The sequence below is a fragment of the Bos taurus genome, chromosome X, assembly GCF_002263795.3.
Source record: "Bos taurus isolate L1 Dominette 01449 registration number 42190680 breed Hereford chromosome X, ARS-UCD2.0, whole genome shotgun sequence".
Classification (NCBI taxonomy): domain Eukaryota; kingdom Metazoa; phylum Chordata; class Mammalia; order Artiodactyla; family Bovidae; genus Bos; species Bos taurus.
Window position 1 is genome coordinate 111,643,588 of NC_037357.1, and position 23,612 is coordinate 111,667,199.

The 23,612-nt window shown below is 37.5% G+C and overlaps 1 protein-coding gene across 10 annotated transcripts in view; it reads left to right on the forward strand.

Moving 5' to 3' along the window:
• The window catches only part of DMD (dystrophin), a 2,236,915-nt gene that overhangs the window by 1,575,741 nt on the left and 637,562 nt on the right, over nt 1-23,612 (forward strand). For all 10 annotated transcript variants that reach the window (XM_024988361.2, XM_024988358.2, XM_024988360.2 and 7 more), the window contains one exon: nt 9,194-9,311. In XM_024988361.2, coding sequence (XP_024844129.1) covers nt 9,194-9,311 — 118 coding nt within the window. The remainder of the gene's footprint in view (nt 1-9,193; nt 9,312-23,612) is intronic.

Here is a 23,612-nt window from a genome sequence, read left to right on the forward strand (position 1 = left end):
AGATCTCCTTGCAGTCCAAGGGCCTCTCAAGAGTCTTCTCCAACACCACAGTTCAAAAGCATCAATTCTTCGGCACTCAGCCTTCTTCACAGTCCAACTCTCACATCCATACATGACCACAGGAAAAACCATAGCCTTAAACTAGACGAACCTTTGTTGGCAATGTCTCTGCTTTTGAATATGCTATCTAGGTTGGTCATAGTTTTAGGTAAAACTGATATTTAGCTAAAACTGGAAATGGAATTTGAGCTCTCAGCAGCCATTATTGTTGCCAGAACCACAGGTTCCCCTTTTGATCACAAATTCTTTTCTCAGACAATTCACCTCTTTCCTGATAGGTCCCCCTGTTCACGTCTATCACCACAATGACTTTGCTTCTCCAATACCACTAGTCCTGAAAAGGTCCCATCTTGGACAACTTACAACCATCCTATTCTGCTTTTCTTGACCAAAAGAGATATTTTTTGCCCAAATATGTATCTTTTAGCTCCATGATTCCTCCTTACAGAAATTTAGAACAAGTTCTCAGGAACTAAGCAAGAGGCGTTTGATTGACATAATTTGCATTTAAATGTGTTCTTCACCATCACTAATTAACTAGTGTTTCAGACAAGATATAGTACTCAACTTTTATTCTCTGCTTACTTCAGGGTTGCCATCAAGATTGGCTACATAATTTGTGAGCCCCAGTGAAAAATGAAAATGCAGGGCCCCTTGTTAAAATATAATCAAAAAAATTTAAGATGAAAACATGCATTAGTTTCATGTCCATGAACCTGGCCCAGCTCGAGGTCCCTGCCTACCCAGGGCAATTCTGACTCAGAAAAACTGGACGTTGTTGGACTTAGCTTTGCTGTCTTTTGTAGTCCAAAAACTTGCCCCAGAGTTCCTTTTGGTATGTCTTTCAGAAGTCCTGGTGACTTACTTTGCTGTCCAGTGTTGTTGAGCTACAAGTGTAGAATGGAACCATCACCATGTAATACATATAAATAATCATCTTTTCCTTTGGTTCAATTTTAGGCCCAGTGAAAATAAGGGTCATGCTCTTTAAAAAAAAAAAAAAAAAGTAGCAGCATTTTTTTTAAACGCCATACTAATTCACTTAAATTGAATCTTAAGAATTATATTAATAATGTTCAGAAATTATGAACTATACATCCAGGTGGTATATTATCTGGGTCTGAAGAGTTAATGAGAGGCTTAGGGACTAGAAGGGCAAAAGTGGGTGTATTAGTTGGGGGTTGCATTTAAATGTCCTAAGCCAGGATTAAACAGCAAATTATTTTAGTAGCGAAAACAGCTATGTAAAATGAAATAGACAGGAAGCCTGAGAAGATGGGATAATCATTAGACCAAAATGCAAGTCTAACCTAAAATGAAGGAAAAAAGAGAGAGAAAACTGGGTAGAAGTACCCCAGTGTGCAACCTGAGGAAGGATCAGCAAAGCTGTCAGGAAGACATTGAGCTCAAGTCAGCCAGAGGAGCCCCATGCCTCCTAAGAAAGGCTCTGCTTTAGTATCTCCATTACACTCAGTCCTTGGTGGGGAGCAGTCCATGGGAGGCTTGGCTTCTTCTCTCCAACACAGTGATGGATTTCTAAATGCAGCAGCTGAAGTCCTCGATCACTTAGGTCTCAGTCATAAAAGGCTTGCACATTCTTCTGGCCACCACAGCGGGTATTAGCAGCAATGGCCCTTAAAGACCTGAAAGCATAAAATTACTAGAATAAAACCAAAAGAAAGCTTCTTGACATTAGCTGGGGCAACTATTTTTTTGATATGATGCCAAAATCACAGGTAACAAAAGTCTAAATAGACTAGTGGGATTGCATCAAACAAAAATGACTGTGCACAGCAAAGGGGAAAAAAATCAACAGAATGAGAAGGCAGCTTTTGGAATGAGAGAAAGTATTTACAAACAATGTATTTGATAAGGGATAAGATCCAAAATGTATAAGGAACTCATACAACTCAGTAGTAAAAATAATAATAGTAATAATTATCAGATTTAAAATTGGGCAGAGGACCTGAATAAACATTTTTCCAAAGAAGACATCCAAATGACCAACAGCCCTATGAGAAGTACTCAACATCACTCATCATCAGGGAAATACAAATCAAAATCACAGTGAAAATTACCTCACACCTGTTAGAATGGCTATTATCAAAAAGACAAGAGATTACAACTGTTCATGTGGCTATGGAGAAAAGGGAACCTCCATACACTGTTGGTAAGGAGGTTTCTCAAAAGATTAAAAGCAGAAATACCGTATGATCCAGCAATCTCACTTCTGGGTTTTTATCTAAAGGAAATGGAGTCAGGATCCCAAAGAGATATCTGCACTCCCTTGTTCACTGCAGCATTATTCACAATGGCCAAGATATGCAAACACTTTAAATGTCTATCAGTGGATAAAGAAATTGTGGTATAGGTATATTTACATTGGATATTATTAATACTTAAGAAGGGGGAAATTCTGCCATTTTTGATAGCATAGATGAACTTAGAAGATATTACACTGTGAAATAAGCCAGATATAGAACAGCAAATACTATGAAGTCTTACTTATATGTGAAATCTAAAAGCAGTGGAACTCTGAGAAACAGTAGAATGATGGTTGTCATGGGCTGAGGGTAAAGGAAGTGGGATGATATTGGTCATAGGCTACAAACTTCCAGTTATAAGATGAATAAGTTTTAGACATATAATGTAAAGCATAGAAATACTAATAATGTATACTTGAAATTTGCTGAGAGTAGATCTTAGGTGTTTTCATCACACACGTGCACACAAAAGGTAAGTATGTGAGATGGTGGATATGTTAACTAGTTTGATCGTGGTGATCATTTCACAATGTATACATATATCAAAACAAATTTTATACTTCTATATACATTTTCTATTTGTCAAATCTACCCAAATAAAGCTGAAAAAAAACCCTGAAATATAAAGCTTAAAATTTATACACCAAAAAATTGTATAATTTAGACAAATAAGCCCCAAGGACCAAGTGAGCTCTACTACTTTTAGAACACTCCCTTTGATACCCTAAATTTGGTTAGATATCTCTGCTGTATGCTTTAATAACTCCTTGTGCCTTTCCTATCATAGTACTCCCTCAGTTTATTATAATTGCTTGTTTACTGCCTGTCCTCACTACTAGTTCATTTTTCACTTGAGAAGAATAATTTTTCCTCCTTCACTGCTATATCCTTATGACTAGCTCAATGACTGGCATAACATAAATACTTAAAAATATTCACTGAAACCCAAATTGGGGTACATTGTACAAAATGCCTGGCCCATGTTCTTCAAAACAGTCAGTGATAAGAAATTCAAAAGGCAATGAATTATTTCATATTAAAGGTGACTAAAGAGATACATGAGGCTGAACCAGTAAATGAAAGGCAATTAAAGGAGTAATCTTGATATTATGAATAAAGGATGTAGATTAGATTATAGTACTAAAGCTGCATTAAATTTCCTGAATTAGAAATTAAGCTGAGATTATATCAGAGAATGCACTTGTTTTTCTTAAAAATGAACACTGAAGTATCAAAAAGACATGCTATCTACAGATTATTCTCAAATGGTTCTGAAAACAAATGTAATATTACATACACAGATACTATATATATATGTAATGTTAGAATGATAAATGATAAAATGTGGCAAAATATTAACAGTGAATCTAGGTAAAGGGTACATGTGAATTCTTTGACCTTTCTTATGACTTTTCCATAAGTTTCAGATTATATAAAAGTAAAGTGAAGTGAAAGTGAAAGTCACTCAGTCGTGTCTGACTCTTTGTGACCCCATGGACTATACAGTCCATGGAATTCTCCAGGCCAGAATACTGGAGTGGGTAGCCTTTCCCTTCTCTAGGGGATCTTCCTAACCCAGGGATCAAACCCAGATCCCTACATTGCAGGCGGATTCTTTACCAGCTGAGCCACACACAGGAAGCCTATATAAAAGAAAAATGCTTTTTAAACGGTATTTCTTGAGTGAATGAAGGACAAAAGGCTAACCACAGTTAGAAGGTGCTTATGAAAAAGTTACCAACTGAGATGCTGGTAGAACATTCAGAGAAGTAGGGAAGTTCTGCCCAGCAGGAAAATATCCAAGTCAGCTTACAATGCACATGAGAACTGAGGAAATGGAGAACGATAAAGACAACTTTGAATCTGGCCCATCTATTTGCAGAGGTAGCCTAATGCAAGAATAGAAGCCAGAATTAAGGTGCTCAGTGAGGCAGTTGAAAGCTAGACAAATTAGCATCCTCACAGGTAAATCTCTTTCGATTACTAGAAAGACTAAAATTTAGAACCCACCTGACTTAGATGATGATTTTCTTCCAGACAAAAAGTAATTCTGTAAACTCTCTCACCTTGTCAATCTTTAATGTTAATTTTTTAAAGTTGTAAATAAGAGTCTAAGGTCTCCATTTTTACATAATATGTAAGTTGGATTCATGCTTATTTCCTGAAAATGGCAACAACTGAAAATCACCATAGGCCTTTGTTCTAAGTTTAACTATGTGAAGATTGTTGATTTTTGTAGAAAAATACTAAAAATATAACAAGTTTCTGGTTAAGGTCTTTGCTTAGACATATAAATACTAAATATTCAACTACACATATAGAGTTTTCTATTGGAGTATTATTTAGGTAGAATTTCATTTTAACAAATGCCATTACAAAGTGTAATTCTTTCTAAGAGTCTAAAATGACCTACTTTGGGTATGCATGGCTCCATTGTTTAGCTGCTTTTTCATAGGATTGCTATTTATAACCACTTCTCTCAACCCTGGGGAGACTTAGTAGGATTAACGACTTCTGATTCACTTTGTATTTGAAGATCTTTTTTTTTTTTTTTTTCCTCCATCTTTGCTCAGCTAGTGGAATCCATGATGAATTCTCATCTCCAAGGGGTAAGCTGTTTTTAGCAAAGCCCGGTAGCTGGCTTATGACTCCTTAGAAATAGCATTGATTCCTTTCTTTGTGCTTGTTTCTTCCAGAATGATAGATCCATGTAGATGTGCTCAATTATCATGCTTAGGTACTGTTAAGCATGTAATAGTTTTAGTTTTATTCACTTAAGTTATAAGTATCTGTTCTCATATATGAAAAATAAGCATAATTAGCATTCTACTGGTTTAGTATGACAAATATAGACCACTAAACCCAAAATAAAGCATTTGAACAATGGAATACAACTGGAGGCCAAATGAGGATGAAGATTAGAGGAAAAAGAGAGTACCATTTGCTACCAGATTGGGGGCAGAAAATGGAATTTTGTAGATGGATATTTTGGAAGTGGGTAGTATGAGTAATGATTAGATCCAAAGTGTGCTCTCATCTGTGGGTAGCTCAGATGAAGGTCATTGTATTTGAGAATTTATAGGATTATGAAACTAAGTTGTCAAGTCAAAGAAATTGTGATAGCAAATAGAGAACACTCAAAAGAAAACCAAATGAAAAGAAGAAATAGTTGTTCCTCCCATTGCGTGCATGTGTCCTGTTTTTTAGCAGGAAGATCTTTCAGTCACTGTTTGTATACTATCTTAACAAAAAACAATGTTAAATGAATGTCATATTCAAGTCCTTCCCTTTAGTTTTGGAAAGAAAATTGAAGAAAATTCCTATTCTGCTCTACTGTGAAACCACTGTTTAATTAGAATATTCAGTTCAGTTCAATCACTCAGTCATGTCCGACTCTTTGCGACCCCATGGACTGCAGCACACCAGGCTTCCCTGTCCATCACCAACTCCCGGAGCCTACTCAGACTCATGTCCATCGTATCAGTGATGCCATCCAACCATCTAATCCTCTGTATTCCCCTTCTCCTCCAGCCTCCAATCTTTCCTATTGGCATCTCATAAATCCCATATATATAATATATATTCACACATTATTATTATTGTACAGTTTCTTTTTTTAAAATGGATGTTTGTCCATGTTGACCAGAAAGTAGGATAGAGCTATAATTTTGTTTTGAAATATTTTAGAAAGGCATAGTTTTATTGCAGTGATGAATCTCCTTGGATTTTTAAGGAGGTTGCTTCAAAGGATGTCATTAATAATCTTCTCAGGTGCTTACAAAGTATGTGTCTGTCAGCAGAATTAGAGAATCACCCAACTAGAGAACAGGTTTCACAATACCCTGAGACCTATTTTGTTCATTAGAGAGGAAAATGGCTTGTTTTAAGTCTAAATTGACATGCTTGCTAATTTCATCAGTAAAAGCTGTTCATTGTGGTCAGGTTTAATTTAGAGCCTGGTAAGGTTCAGATTAGAGTTGATCAAGTTACTTCTACAACAGACTTCTTAAACGAACTTTGTAATCCTAAAAGAAGGGAAAAATCATAGCCATCCTTGGGATTATATATCTAGAATTTAGATGCAAAGAATGGCCTGGTTGTTTGAGGATGGGTTAATATGAAATCAAAGGAAAATGACAATAAGGATCATCTTTGCTATATAAAAATTTCCAAGTGTCAAAAACACAAATTTTTACTTAAATTGCATAAATCTTGCCTAATGTATTTATTTACTACTATGTCCATAAGACCTGAAACAGTGCCTAGCACTTGATATTTATAAAATGAAAGAATGAGTCAGTAAATAAATGAATGTTTGTACTTTGCTAGCTCTGGCTCTTTGCATTTAGAGGGGAAGATTTGAATTTATGGTTTCTGGGTAAGTCTATTTTTCAAAAATCTATTATTGAATGTATTATACATTTAAGAGTTAGGAATTCCAGAGTAACTTTTCGGCTTGCTGTGTCACAGATGACCAGAGTGTAACATTCTAATCCTGGAAAGTATCTTTTGTAAAATCTGTCTGTGACTATATGGTTCCTACTTTAGAATTTGTTCAGGACTCTCCAACTGACTTATGCCACTTACTTCAATAGCTGTCTTTGGCAATTTGTTCCATATTTCAAACACACTTTTGTGTAAAGAAACCATAAAAGTTAGAAACCTGAAAATTGGATTTTTCTTCTGAGCAATCGCAGCTTACAAATGTGGAAAATTTGTTAAAAGTTAACCCCTTCAATTTTTCAATACAGAGAGGGGAAAATGCTCAAAATAGATGGGCAATGTTTGGGTAAGTTCTTCCCATTATTTTAATAGCACTAAAAGCAATTGAGCTCAAATCACAGGCCTATTTCTTACCTCTTCACAAGAGAAACACTACAGAATGATCAAAACTTGGCCTTTCTAAATACAAAAGTCTTTAGAAAATCAGCACCAGTCAAAGGGCACAGTAGATAACGAATTTCCGTGAACTTTACCGTCTACCACATTTCACCTCTTGACTTTCATTGGCCTCATGTGGTTGTAGAAAGAGCATAAGATTTAAAACCATGAAGACTTCTGGCTTAGTTTTTTTAGTGTGGTTATTAGGAGAATAAAAATGAGGAAACATGTGTAAAACATCTGTCACATAGCAGTTTTAAAGTAATGCTAACCAATAAAATGTATTCAGTTTTAGTACAAGGACAAAGAAAATACCTTACTTTTCCCAAACTTCTTTGAAAATATCAGTGGAGTTTTGGCCTTTCGTATAGAGAGAATAGATGATAGAGGCAATAAATTGACACTTGAGGGAAGGAGAACATTGCTACCTATAAAGTATATATTGTATGGTCAGGCTGCTCAAGATGGCTGTTCTCTTGCTCTCTGTATGTCCCTGACTGACCAGTGCCTGCATCACTTCTACCCTCTGCACATGACTGACTTTCCTATGTACAGTACCTGGCGCAGGCCCTGACTGGTGATTGTGTTTATCAAAGACGCAATGAGGGGCGTGCCCTCTACTGGTTTCCCTGATAACTAATGAGCCCATCTGATATCATTTCTCCTGTAACTAGCCATACCTCCTCCTCTCCCCAGTGAAGATTACCCCCACTTGCTACCCACCTTCTGCTATACATGGTAGGGTGTCACCCCATGACCTTGCTTCAGACGTGTAAGCTCCCCCATCCATTAGACCACTGATGCCTCTGTCGCTGACTCTGGGCTCTTTTTTCAGTCATGAAGTTGAGCAAATGCAGGTTTTGTGGATCTGTGGGGTGCAACCCAACATATATATATATATATTCCTCCATACTGAGTTCCTATATATATGAGGAACTGATATATGGAGGAACTGATACACACACACACACACACATATATATATATATATACACTGATATATATGGAGGAACTCAGTTGGAATGTTATCTTTCATATATATATATATGAAAGTGAAAGTCGCTCAGTCATTTCTGACTCTCTGAGACCCCATGAACTATACAGTCCATGGAATTCTCCAGGCCAGAATACTAGAATGGGTAGCCTTTCCCTTTTCCAGGGAATCTTCCCAACCCAGGGATCGAACCCAGGTCTCCCACATTGTAGGCAGATTTTTTACAAGCTGGGCCATAAGAGAAGTCCATATATATAGTTGGCTTCATTCTCTTTGGTACTTTGGTAAAAGCAGTATTAAAGTCAGTTTTAATACAAAATACAAATACTAACTTCTAGTCTGATGCTTTCTAAGCTTGCCTGATCATGAGCATTAGAAAATTTGTTAAAAATGTTGATTCTCAGCCCTCCTTAGAGCCCATTCACTCTAAAGTGAGGCAAAGGAATCAGTTGAATCTTACTAGAGTCAATTTTGGGAAAAGATTAATTTAGCTCATCTACATCATCTTCTCATTTTATAGGTGAGAAATTTTAAGCACAAAGAAGTTAAATAAGTTCTCTCTCTTAAATCACTTCTCTGTCTTTTCTGTTTCTAAAATATACACCTCAATTTTGACACTGCACAGCATGAGATTACAAGTATAAATAGCCATCAGTGTCTTAAATACATTTTCATAATTTAGAATTACATTGGTTATTCGTGGCACTCATATACTGGTGTACGTAAACCCAGGAACACTGAAATGACTCCATCTAAGCTCTTAACTAGTGAAGCAAACCCATAATCAAGATTTTCACTTGAAATATTTTTGGTATCGAAAAATGAAACACATTTCTTGTTAAATTGCTGTCTGTAAAGCCTAACACATTAGAGATTTATATCTAATAACACCTTGTTTTATTTCTAAAAGTGCCTTGGTTGGTTTTTGAAAATTACCCATAAAAGGAGTGCACAGTACTGGAGGAACTCAGGATTGTTCCATTTGTTCCTTCAGGCAACACTGCAGGACTTGGAGCAGAGGCGCCCCCAGTTGGAAGAACTCATTACTGCTGCCCAGAATTTGAAAAACAAGACCAGCAATCAAGAGGCCAGGACCATCATTACTGATCGAAGTAAGTCTTTCTTTTAACAGGCACGTGAAACTTAGGGAAAGATGTATGAAAAGCTTCTGTGATGACTTAAGTTCATACACCTCCATTATGTTTATAAAAATATTGAGACTATTGTAACTAAGGTTTTTCAGTCCATAATGTTATCTTTCAATAACCGAATGTAATTCCAGGAAATAGATAAAAGATAAAATTTATCAACCCAGATTTATGTCATTGCAAAGCATGGAGTGGCGAGCATGGGTGTGGCAGAACATCCCCTCCTCCTCAGTTGTCATGTATCTGGGCTGGCATCCACGGAGATGCCGTTCTCTCCCTCATATCCTTGGTTGTTGGTTCAAGCAGGCGGTTTCTTCCAGGACCGTTTTTTTCTTTCCTGTCTGCAGTGGCACTTTCAGATCTGGATGTCTCTCCGCTGCTTGGTTGCCCTCATTGTGTAATATCAGAGATCTTTGTACCATTCGTCATGCCACACTGCAGGGGAGGTAGTGGGAACTTTGAGAGGTTTTTTAAGGTCTACCTGCCTAGACATTGCACATACTTTCTTTACACAGGATGCTTCAGAGTGACTGTGCATGGGGTCAGAAAGAGGGCTAGAGAGGAGAGAGAGTAAAGGAAACTGCTCTCCATCACATTTTTCTCAAAGGCTCTTCTTAGAAATAAGGCTGAGGTCACCTCATCTAGCAAAGTTTCTTGGATCTCTCTGGGTTTCCGCCCTTCCTTCCCCCTCTCTTCCTTCCAGGGATACATACTGATACTAAATTGTCTTACTTCCCCTGCAATGCCCCCTTATGTCCCTCCCCACATGCGGAGGAGTGTTTTCTAGTGCAGGAAAGGGGAAAACCTTTGTTTAATCATTCTTTTTTTCCTTCTAAAGCTTTGTCCTACACCAGGCCTAGGCTTTTGAAACTTAAAAACCAAGAGTCTATCTCTTCATAATATACATTCTGTTGTGTCAACACTTCCCTAAAGAAGTAGAAAACAGAGTGTCTGGCTGCCAATATGTTGGGGGAGGGGAAAGAGTAACAAGAATTAAAAGCTCTGGTTAATATTTTGAAAGAAACATTTAATATTCAGAAAATAGTACTCATGCTTGCATTTATTAGGTAAATAGTGTTAATAGCTATTATTTTGTGGAATGCCTCCCATGTATCAGGCAGTATATGAGATGTGTATGTATAAAATCTTTACAAAATCCTGTTGGCTAAATTTCATAATCCCCATATTATAGATGAGGAAACGGTTTCAGAGAATGATTAATCAAATTGTTCATGCTAACAAAACAAGCAAAGAGCAGATCTTGGAATTTGCAAATGTCTCTTTCTGGCTTAGAAGTGTGTTCCTTTTAAAATGTTTACCACTTCACATCTTGTTTGGTTGTTTTTGTTAATGACTTTAATCACTAGGACTAGGACTAAAGACTATTTCAATCTGCAATTATGGATGTTTAGATTCACTTCCTGAAGACATTTCCTCTTTGAGTTGTAGTGAATATTAATTAAAATAGACTCTTCTTGATTTTGAAATTTTAACTCTTTATTGTTGATCAAACAATGTATTTGGATATATGCTGATGTATTATTAGGTGCCAGTAGCCACTACAACAGGCTCCCCAGGTGGCTCAACAGTAAAGAATCCACCCGCCAAGCAGGTGATGGGGGTTCTATCCCTGGGTAAGAAAGATCACCTGGAGAAGGAAATGACAACCCACTCCAGTATTCTTGCCTGGGAAATCCTGTGGACAAAGGAGCCTGGTGGGCTACCATCCATGGGGTTACAAAGAGTTGGACACGACTTAGGGACTAACCAGCAGCAGCAGCCACTACAGCAAGTAAAGTAAATCTTAGTAGCTTAGAACAGTAGAAGTTGACTTTTTTATTCTGGTGTATTCCACAGTAAGCAGCCCATAATGAATTCATTCAGGGACCCAAACCCCTTCTAACATAGAACATCAAAGTGTTATGCATTTAATTGGGCAGGTGAGGAACCAGTATTGACCATTGGAATTTACTATGAGCCATGCCTGGAAGTCGTACACATTACTTTCTTCATAATCTGTTGGCTGGAATTTGTCACAGGGCCACATCTAACTGCAAGGGAAACTGGAAAATATTATCCAACGTTGAGTCCAGGAAAAAGAGCAATTAATTTAGTAAGAAGCTAGTCAGTCTCTTTCACAGCTAGTTTGGATAGGAAGAATGTGCTTAAGTTCTATAATTATGTGTAATGTATAGGATGTCATTTCTATAACCAGCCATACAAGAGCAAAATTGCCTTGTAATGACCAACATAGATAGCTGTCCAACTGACAGAGTGTTCCTCCCTCCTAGTAAAACCATAAGGCTTCCCTCACCAGGCTGAGACACACAGGCCCAAAAGAATGAATCTTAATGAATGAATTATGAGACTGAATCCCCACTACACAGTTAAGTACTCTGTTTCTTGCCTAAGAAATATGGAAATTTGGCTAAGATGTTTATGAAAATCTGAACACACTATATAGAAAGTCATTTGTTATTTTTCTAATGAAAAATAACTTCATTTTTCCTCTAAGAGGAAAATAACACTAATCTATTTTACAGTATCCATTCAGCTTTGTCTAAACAGTTTCCATTATCCCTTGCAATCCTTTTTAGATCTTGTATTACACTTTTTCATGATGTAGATTAGCATTGAGTGACCAGAGGGCAGGTTTGTGTATCTCTGCTAATATCCAGTGATTTGAATAGTTCTGCTTTTCTTAGCTTTTGTCTTTTAGAAATGAATACCTTTATGAATATTTTCAGCATAGTGGAAAGATTCCAACCCAAATGGTCCAATAAAGCATTTTCTTAAGAGCAAGTGCCTGTTGAGACTTGTCATGTTGCTTATTAAGAGCCTAAACCGGAATCTTAGTTCTAAATATTCCTGGAGCCTCTATTGCTGGTACCAGGATAATTCTGACAAGATATGTTTATCTAAACAATGTCATTTGCAGCCTTGCTATACTTCAGTTTATCTCTCCATTTGAAATCAATAAAATAGGATGGAAATTCAATACTCATAAAGTTTCAATCGTGTTCAAAATAGAATTTTTCTTGGTATAGATTTGGTTTTCAGGGAATGTGTAGAAATAAAATACTAGCTCATAAAAGTGTATTTTCTTATTTGAATATTTCACTATTCCCTTTTTATTGCCCTGAAGCTTCTAGAAATACTTAAAAAGGAATCAGCTAAGTAAAGAAAAATATTCATAAGTATATAATACTATATTGAAACATGCGTCCCTCCTTGGTAAATCCCAGTTCATAACTTTGAACAGTTGGGAAAATCTATGCATAGTTATTACATTCTGTCAGGAGAAAAGTCCAGTAAAAAGCAATTCTTCTGTCCTGGTAATACCCATGCTAAAATCTCAAGTTAATTGGGTCTGCATAATACCAGCCATGTTTTACTCTATAAAACTGTTTCCATGGTATCTGTTGTTTTCAGGTGATTATATTGATGGAAATTATGTTGTAATAATCAAGGTGAAAGTGTAAATTTCATTCTAAAAGCAGTCAGGTGAAAAATTCCCCTCGCTCTGTCTGATGTTTAAACTATTCATTTTCCATGACTCCTTTGGTTGCTGAATGTGTCAACCATTCCTGGTCATTTTCTTCTGCAGAAGTGCTAGGTCAGGAGACCAAAAACAGATAAGAAGGATCTAAAATTGCTCCCTTGGAGGTTTCTGAAATATGCAAAACTCGTGTGTATATCTGTTACTACTGCAAATCTTAGTACCATAGTACCTCTCATAACAATGAGGAGGATATGGAAAAAAAGAACTGCTCTTTTACTGTTCTGTTTATTCCTTAAATAATATTGATGAACATGGTTTATCTGACATTTGTATTTGAGAACTTTGCTTTTATACTTCTTCTTCCATAACCCCAACCATTGCCATTTTAAAGATCTATGGCAGCGGTCCCCAACCTATGTGGTACTAGGGACCAGTTTCATGGAAGACAGTTTTTCCACAAACATTGCTGGGTGGGATGGTTTCAGGATGATTCAAGTGCATTACATTTATTGCACTCTCTATTTCTATTATTATTACCCCAGCTCCACCTCAGATCATCAGACATTAGGTTCTGGAGGTTAGGGACCCGTGATCTATGGCAATAGCACATCCAGGTATTAAGGGCAAGCTGCCTGGGCTGGCCACTTACTATCTTTGTGACCCTGAACAAACAACTAATCTCAGTAAACTATCGGATCTCAGTTTTCTCCTCTATAAAATAAGATTACTTCTGTCTACTTCAAGGTTAAGAGAATTAAATGAGGTATTACATGAAGAGCACTTAGATCCCAAACATAGTAAGAGCTCAGTGAATGTTATCTCTTGTTTTAATTATAATCTGATCGGGTTTTGTTGTTGTTGTTGTTGTTGTGACTTTATTTTTTCTTTTTTTATATTTTATTTTATTTTTTAAATTTACAATATTGTATTGGTTTTGCCATATATCAACATGAATCCGCCACAGGTATACACGTGTTCCCCATCCTGAACCCTCCTCCCTCCTCCCTCCCCGTTGAATGCTTAGGGGAAAACATTTAAAGTATTTAATGATCTCTTGCTCAGATGGTAAAGAGTCTGCCTGCAACACCGGAGACCCAGGTTCCACCTCTGTGTTGGGAAGATCACCTGGAGAAGGAAATGGCAACCCACTCCAGTATTCTTGCCTGGAAAATCCCATGGGTGGAGGAGCCTGCAGGTTACAGTCCGTGGGGCTGCAGAGTCGGACACAACCAAGCCACTTCACTTTCTTTACAAACTGTCTGATTTTTTCACTACCTTTCTTTATATATATATATATATATATATATATATATATATATATTTCAATTAGAGGCTAATTACTTTATAATATTGTATTGGTTTTGCCATACATTAACATGAATCTGCCACAGGTGTACATGTGTTCCCCCATCCTGAACCCCCCTCCCACCTCCTTCCCCATACCATCCCTCTGGGTCATCCCAGTGCACCAGCCCCAAGCATCCTGTATCATGCACTGAACCTGGACTGGCAATTCCTTTCACATATGATATCATACATGTTTCAATGCCATTCTCCCAAATCATCCCACCCTCGCCTTCTCCCACAGAGTCCAAAAGACTGTTCTATACATCTGTGTCTCTTTTGCTGTCTCACATACAGGATTATCATTGCCATCTGTCTAAATTCCATATATATGTGTTAGTATACTGTATTGGTGTTTTTCTTTCTGGCTTACTTCACTCTGTATAATAGGCTCCAGTTTCATCCACCTCATTAGAACTGATTGAAATGTATTCTTTTTAATGGGTGACTAATACTCCATTGTGTATATGTACCACGGCTTTCTTATCCATTCGTCTGCTGATGGACATCTAGATTGCTTCCATGTCCTGGCTATTATAAACAGTGCTGCGATGAACATTGGGGTACACGTGTCTCTTTCAATTCTGGTTTCCTCGATGTGTATGCCCAGCAGTGGGATTGATGGGTCATATGGCAGTTCTATTTCCAGTTTTTTAAGGAATCTCCACACTGTTCACTATAGTGGCTGTACGAGTTTGCATTCCCACCAACAGTGTAAGAATGTTCCATTTTCTCCACACGCTTTCCAGCATTTATTGCTTGTAGACTTTTGGATAGCAGCCATTCTGACTGGTGTGAAATGGTACCTCATTGTGGTTTTGATTTGCATTTCTCTGGTAATGAGCGATGTTGAGCATCTTTTCATGTGTTTGTTAGCCATCTGTATGTCTTCTTTGGAGAAATGTCTATTTAGTTCTTTGGTCCATTTTCTGATTGGGTCGTTTATTTTTCTGGAATTGAGTTGCAGGAGTTGTTTGTATATTTTTGAGAGTAGTTGTTTGTCAGTTGCTTCATTTGCTATTATTTTCTCCCATTCTGAAGGCTGTCTTTTCACCTTGATTACAGTTTCCTTTATTGTGCAGAAGCTTTTAATTTTAATTAGGTCCCATTTGTTTATATTTGCTTTTATTTCCATTACTCTGGGAGGTGGGCCATAGAGGGTCCTGCTGTGATTTTTGTCAGAGAGTGTTTTGCCTACGTTCTCCTCTAGGAGTTTTATAGTTTTTGGTCTTACGTTTAGATTTTTTAATCTTTAATCCATTTTGAGTTTATTTTTGTGTATGGTGTTAGAAAGTATTCTAGTTTCATTCTTTTACAAGTGATTGACCAGTTTTCCCAGCACCACTTGTTAAAGAGATTGTCTTTTCTCCATTGTATATTCTTGCCTCCTTTGTCAAAGATAAGGTGTCCATAGATGTGTGGATTTATCTCTGGGCTTTTTATTTTGTTCCATTGATCTATGTTTCTGTCTTTGTGCCAGTACTATACTGTCTTGATGACTGTGGCTTTGTAGTAGAGCCTGAAGTCAGGCAGGTTGATTCCTCCAGTTCCATTCTTCTTTCTCAAGATTGCTTTGGGTATTCGAGGTTTTTTGTATTTCCATACAAATTGTGAAATTATTTGTTCTAGCTCTGTGATAAATATCGTTGGTAGCTTGATAGGGATTGCATTGAATCTATAGATTGCTTTGGGTAGTATACTCGTTTTCACTGTATTGAGTCTTCCGATCCATGAACATGGTATATTTCTCCATCTATTGGTGTCCTCTTTGATTTCTTTCACCAGTGTTTTATAGTTTTCTATATATAGGTCTTTTGTTTCTTTAGGTAGATATATTCCTAAGTATTTTATTCTTTTCGTTGCAGTGGTGAATGGAATTGTTTCCTTAATTTCTCTTTCTGTTTTCTCATTATTAGTGTATAGGAATGCAAGGGATTTCTGTGTGTTGATTTTATATCATGTAACTTTACTATATTCATTGATTAGTTCTAGTAATTTTCTGGTGGAGTCTTTAGGGTTTTCTATGTAGAGGATCATGTCATCTGCAAACAGTGAGGGTTTTACTTCTTTTCCATTCTGGATTCCTTTTATTTCTTTTTCTGCTCTGATTGTTGTGGCCAAAACTTCCAAAACTATGTTGAATAGTAGTGGTGAAAGTGGGCACCCTTGTCTTGTTCCTGACTTTAGGGGAAATGCTTTCAAATTTTCCCCATTGAGGATAATGTTTGCTGTGGGTTTGTCATATATAGCTTTTATTATGTTGAGGTATGTTCCTTCTATTCCTACTTTCTGGAGAGTTTTTGTCATAAATTGGTGTTGAATTTTGTCAAAGGCTTTCTCTGCATCTATTGAGATAATCATATGGCTTTTATTTTTCAATTTGTTAATGTGGTATATTACATTGATTTGCGGATATTGAAGAATCCTTGCATCCCTGGGATAAAGCCCACTTGGTCATGATGTATGATCTTTTTAATGTGTTGTTGAATTCTGACTGCTAGAATTTTATTAAGGATTTTTGCATCTACCTTTCTTTTTAAAAAATGGAGAAAGAGTTTTAGAAGATCAAAAGAAGAAAGTTGCTTTGGAAAAGATGGAATAATCTATATAAATAGAATTAAACAAATATTTGAGAAAACCTTTATGTGAGTGATAATACAAAAAGCAAGGCAATTTATGTAAGCTATTTCAATATTTACTCTAACCTTAGGAGGTGGGTTTTATTATAGAGACAGAAAACTGAAGCTCAGAGAGCTTAAGTAACATGCCTACAGTCCTAATAAGATGTCATGTGAGGTTCTAGGATTTAAACTGATGTCTATGTAATTCTGAAACCTAAGGCACATCAAATAGTAAAGGCTTTCTAGTCAAAAAATACAAAGAAATATTTACTTGAAAACTTAAAACATTAGGAGTAACCTCAGTTTTCTATAATCTGTATATAGTGTTTTACTTCTCCCATTTATATTGTTCTGTTCTATGCATTTGCATGTCTAATTATAGAATTGTCACTTACACGTCTTGGAAATGTACACAGTACTAGTTGTTCAATCTTGACCAAGTAGATTCACTTCTCTAAGCCATGGTTCTGTCATCTGTCATGTGGGGTTAATGATGATACTTAAGCTAGTAGGGTGATTATAAAGATAAAATTATGTGATGTTTCTCAACTGAAGACCTGGCATATACTAGATGCTCATTAAATGGTAGATACACTCAAGATGAGATGAATTTGATGCAGAAAAACTGGAGCTGGGAGAATATGTAGGGGAAACCATAAGTGAAAGTGAAAGTTGCTCAGACATGTCCCACTCTTTGCAACCCCATGGAATTCTCCAGGCCAGAATACTGGAGTGAGTAGTCAAGTAGTCTTTCCCTTCTCCAGAGGATCTTCCCAACCCAGGGATCAAACCCAGGGTTCCCACATTGTGGGCTGACAGATACCAGCTGAGCCACAAGGGAAGTGCAAGAATACTGGGGTGGGTAGCGTATGCCTTCTCCAGTGGATCTTCCTGACTCAGGAATCTTTGATTCCTGGGTCAGGAATCTCCCACTTTGCAGGCAGATTCTTTACCAACTGAGCTATCAGGGAAGCCCTAGGAACTTCAAAACAAAATACCAAGTCTTAAGAGAGAGTTGTTTCTTTCAAATTGTTTTCCCAGCTAAGACTTTTGCAAAGTGGTCCAGATTGACTTTGTATAAATTTTAAGAGAATGAATTTGTATCACATTGCTTAAAGAGCTGGTGTACAGGGCTGTAGAGAGGAGAATGCTCTACTGTACAAGAATGAAAATACACTCACAGGATTTTTGAATTAAGTGACAATTTTATAGCAGCTTTGTCAACCCATAATTCATTGCTGCAGCCAAATGTAAGAAATCGTTCATGGTGAAATAAAAAGACTTTGTTATTCTCCACATTTTTATGAAATCTCTATTGCTAATGAAATGCCAGCCAATATCTTCCTCTCAGGTATTGTCTAATAGAGAGTTGCTTATTTTAGAAGAAGTGGATTCAAGCATATCAATTTCCTTCTTTTGACATCCAGTACTTGCTGTCAACTGTTATAACTATTACAAGCAGCTCTCAAAATTCACACCCACCAGGATGCCGCTGGCAACCAAGGAATTCAGTTCAGTAAATATTTGAATGCTTACTCTGCGTTAGTTAACATCAGAGGTAATGGAGGGGCTATAGGGAGGAATGATTCAGCATTTGTCTTAAAAGAGCTCAAAATCAAATATGGGTATTTGGACAGGTGTATCTGGGCAAGGCAATCTAGGGTAAGAACTTCAGTAGAGAAGTATTACGAGATGCAGAGAGATCACACAAGAGAAAGGGAAATTGGATCTGAACGAGAGGGTCTTGGCATGCTACCCGGAGGTTAAATTTTGTCTAAAAATTCTGCATTTGATTAAGATTTTGAGAAGAGGAAGAAGCTGGAGAGGAAAGAGTGTATCAGGAAAGAATGATAGGAGAATATGTAATTAGACTTACTTGGTTAGCTATGGTATAATGGATGAATTTATAGGAGTATGTGTGTGTATATGTGTGAGCACAAAGTTCAGGGAGGATAAGGCAGTAGACAAAGTCCGTGAGAGCAGTTAGGAGCCACGAGAACCTGAGCTAGAACAGGGGCATTGGAGTGAAAAGAAAGAACTGAATTAAGATATCCAGTCGACCTAGCATTAACAGAATTAGGACATTGATTCGATGTCTGAAGATCTAAGAGAGTGCTTGCCTTGAAAGATTTTGAGATTCGGTGCTTCGAAAAATGGTAATATCATAACCAGAGAGAACTCAGGAAAATGAGTTGATTATGGGTGATAAAATAATGCACTTAAGATATAGACGATGACCAGAATGAGAAATAGTTGAAAAACAAGAGGGGGCTTCAGGAATGAAGTCATTTCTAGACAGATTTGGAAGTTACCTGGAGTGAATAAGCTTACATAGAGATAGGGTGCTGAGTGAAAAGCAAAGCAGACCTAAGGAAGAGCTTGAAACTTGGTTTACATGTAAGGGATGTAAGAAGAGTTAGCACCACTCCCCAGACCCCCCACCAGTGGCAACTTGCAATATGTTATAGGTGCATTTAGACACACATTGATGAATGAGTATATAAGCTTTGCACTATATTTTGTTTTCTGTATCTTCTGAAGTCCAACTAGTCTAATAGTAAAAGTTTTGGTGCAGTGGACCTTGATGTTATACCAAGGGCTAAACAAAATAGCACTTTCTCAGTCCTACTACAAAATAGGATTTTAATATATAGTCTATATTGTTATTATTAATGCTTTATTCCAGTGTTGTTGTTTGCTAGGAGTTCAGTTCAGTTCAGTCGTTCAGTCGTGTCCGACTCTTTGCAACCCCATGAATCGCAGCACACTAGGCCTCCTTGTCCATCACCAACTCCAAGAGTTCACCCGAACTCTTGTGCATCAAGTTGGTGATGCCATCCAGCCATCTCATCTTCTGTCATCCCCTTCTCCTCCTGCCCCAATCCCTCCCAGCATCAGGGTCTTTTCCAATGAGTCAACTCTTCGTATGAGGTGGCCAAAGTATTGGAGTTTCAGCCTCAGCATCAGTCCTTCCAATGAACACCCAGGACTGGTCTCCTTTAGGATGGACGGGTTGGATCTCCTTACAGTCCAAGGGACTTGCAAGAGTCTTCTCCAGCATCACAGTTCAAAAGCATCAGTTCTTCAGTGCTCAGCTTTCTTCACAGTCCAACTCTCACATCCATACATGACCACTGGAAAAACCATAGCCTTGACTAGACGGACCTTTGTTGGCAAAGTAATGTCTCTGCTTTTTAATATGCTATCTTAGTTAGTGTTAGTTGCTCAGTCAAGCCCAACTCTTTGCAACCCCTTGAACTGCAGCCCACCAGGCTCCTCTGTCCATGAGATTTTCCAGGCAAAGATACTGAGTGGGTTGCCATTTCCTTCTCCAGGGGATCTTCCGAACCCAGGGAATGAACCTGGGTCTCCTGCACTGCAGGCAGATTCTTTACCAACTGAGCTACAAGGGAAGCCATCTAGGTTGGTCATAACTTTCCTTCCAAGGAATAAGCGTCTTTTAATTTCATGGCTGCAATCACCATCTGCAGTGATTTGGGAGCCCAAAAAATAAAGTCTGACCGTTTCCACTGTTTCCCCATCTATTTCCCATGAAGTGATGGGACCAGATACCATGATCTTAATTTTCTGAATGTTGAGCTTTAAGCCAAATTTTTCACTCTCCTCTTTCACTTTCATCAAGAGGCTCTTTAGTTCTTCTTCTCTTTCTGCCATAAAGGTGGTATAATCTGCATATCTGAGGTTATTGATATTTCTCCCAGCAATCTTGATTCCAGCTTGTGCTTCTTCCAGCCCAGCATTTCTCATGATGTAATCTGCATATAAGTTAAATAACAGGGTGACTATATACAGCCTTGACATGCTCCTTTTCCTATTTGGAACCAGTTTGTTGTTCCATGTCCATTTCTAACTGTTGCTTCCTGACCTGCATACAAATTTCTCAAGAGGCAGATCAGGTGGTCTGGTATTCCCATCTCTTTCAGAATGTTCCACAGTTTATTGTGATCCACACAGTCAAAGGCTTTGGCATAGTCAATAAAGCAGAAATAGATGCTTTTCTGGAACTCTCTTGCTTTTTCCATGATCCAGCGGATGTTGGCAATTTGGTCTCTGGTTCCTCTGCCTTTTCTAAAACCAGCTTGAACATCAGGAAGTTCACAGTTCGCATATTGCTGAAGCCTGGCTTGGAGAATTTTGAGCATTACTTTACTAGCGCGTGAGATGAGTGCAGTTGTGCGGTAGTTTGAGCATTCTTTAGCGTTGCCTTTCTTTGGGATTGGAATGAAAACTGACCTTTTCCAGTCCTGTGGCCACTGCTGAGTTTTCCAAATTTGCTGGCATATTGGGTGTAGCACTTTCACAGCATCATCTTTCAGGATTTGAAATAGCTCAACTGGAATTCCATCACCTCCACTAGCTTTGTTCGTAGTGATGCTTTCTAAGGCCCACTTGACTTCACATTCCAGGATGTCTGGCTCTAGGTGAGTGATCACACCATCATGATTATCTGGGTCATGAAGATCTTTTTTGTACAGTTCTTCTGTGTATTCTTGCCACCTCTTCTTAATATCTTCTGCTTCTGTTAGGTCCATACCATTTCTGTCCTTTATCGAGCCCATCTTTGCATGAAATGTTCCCTTGGTATCTCTAATTTTCTTGAAGAGATCTAGTCTTTCCCATTCTGTTGTTTTCCTCTATTTCTTTGCATTGATCACTGAGGAAGGCTTTCTTATCTCTCCTTGCTATTCTTTGGAACCCTGCATTCAAATGGGAATATCTTTCCTTTTCTCTTTTGCTTTTTGCTTTTCTTGCTAGAAGTAGTGAGTTTATTAATCAGCACTCACTCTCTCTACATACATACACACACACACAGACATATACACACACATATCTCTAGAGAGATTCATACGTATTGATTTTTATATATTTATGTTTATTTAAATGCACACACATTAAGAGAAAAAGATTGAGAGATTTGAAGGAATTGGCTCATGCCACTGTGAGAACTGGGGTGTCTGAAATCTTCAGGGCACTCTAGCCAGATGGATAGTCAGAGAAGAGTTGGTACTACAGTCTTGAGTCCAAAGGCCATTTGTAGGCCAAAGTTTTTTCCTTTTCTAGGCACCGTAGTCTTTTCTCTTAAGGATTTCAGCTGACTGGATAAGGCCCTCCATGATTATGGAGGCTGATTTGTATTACTCAAAGTCTGCAGATTTAAATGTTAATCATATCTAAAATGCACCTTTATAAAAACCCCTAGGCTGATGTGTAAACAAACAACTGGGTATCATCATCTAGCCAAGTTGACATACAAAATTAACTATCACAGTGAGGCTCATTTTGCCATGTGTTTCTTCATATATAAATTTCATTATTTCTTTAATTATCTTTTGTATCCAGTTTATAGGGTACCTGGAAATATATATTAAATAATGGAAATGATCTTTAACATCTTAATGAATTTCAGAGCTCCATTTCAGTAATTGCAATTCAGACATTACAATTTTTACCTGCAAAAAACAAGTGTAGGTGTTTTTTTCTTTATTGTGTGAAACTAATACTGAACATCTATCATGAAATAATTCTATTTTAATGTATCTCATTTTTTAAATTTTATGAGAATTAATATAAAAATATATTTGAATAGACTTTAAAATCAAATTAATTGCCATGACTATATTTAATCATTAGTCTTTCATGTAAGTGTGTAATCAGAAAAATAAATATACTCTATTTAAACTGATGTAGCTACAATTATGAACATAAGTACCATTTTCTACTAATTGCTTTTTTTTCATTATGTTTCTTTCTAAGGAAAAAGATTTAGATTAGCAAGTGTTCCATTCATCTACTCTAAAAGCTAAATATAATGAATGTAACTATAAATGAGTAGGCTCCTCTGTCCATGAAATTCTCCAGGTGAGAATACTGGAGTGGGTAGCTATTCCCTTCTCCAGAGGATCTTCCCAACCCAGGGATCAAACCTGGGTCTCCTACATTGTAGGCAGATTCTTTACCATCTGAGCCACCAGAGGAATTCCAGATTTTCATACACTAACATTTTCATCTTATGGCCTAATAGGGCATTGCAACTGAAAACCTAAATTTCTTTTATATTTGGGTACCTCTGGGCCTAAGGAAGAATATTACTCCCTGCTGATACTATACAGTTTAGATGAAGCTATGCCAAGGGTTAGATATCTTCCATGGACTGCTCCTTGTTACTATTATCTCGGCTCTCCTCAGGCACTGAAAGAGTGTTGGGATTATTTGAGATCTGTAATTTCTTTCTTTACCAAATATCCTCATTAATAATTTGAAGTGACATAACAAATTGCTGGCCACTAGTCTCTATTCTTTTATACCTTCCTTAAGGGAAACATTTATGAAGTAAACAGGATTAATGGCTTGTGACTTTTTTATATGTAAAGGACTGAGCTGGGCTTACTCCACTCAAATGAAGAAAGGGAGTTTGTATTTACCTGTTGCTGCAAAATAACCCCCAAACTCTATGCCTTAAAAGAGCAATAATCATTTATTATCTCTCACAAATTCTCTAAGTCAGGAAATCACTAGTGACTTGATTGAGTGGTTCTGTTTTGGGATTTCCCATGAGACTGCAGACATTAGGCACCTGGGGCTATGGGCATGTGAAAGCTTGACGGGCTGGAGGGGTCACTCTCTGGGAGGCTCACTCGTCATTTGTGAGGTGGTGCTGTCTAGCTGGTTCTTCTCTCCATGAACTTCTCCATGGGACTGCTTGAGTATCCCTGTAACTTAGCCTCAGAATTCATACTGTTCCTTCTCCAGGAAATTATTTGTCACAGATCAGCCCTG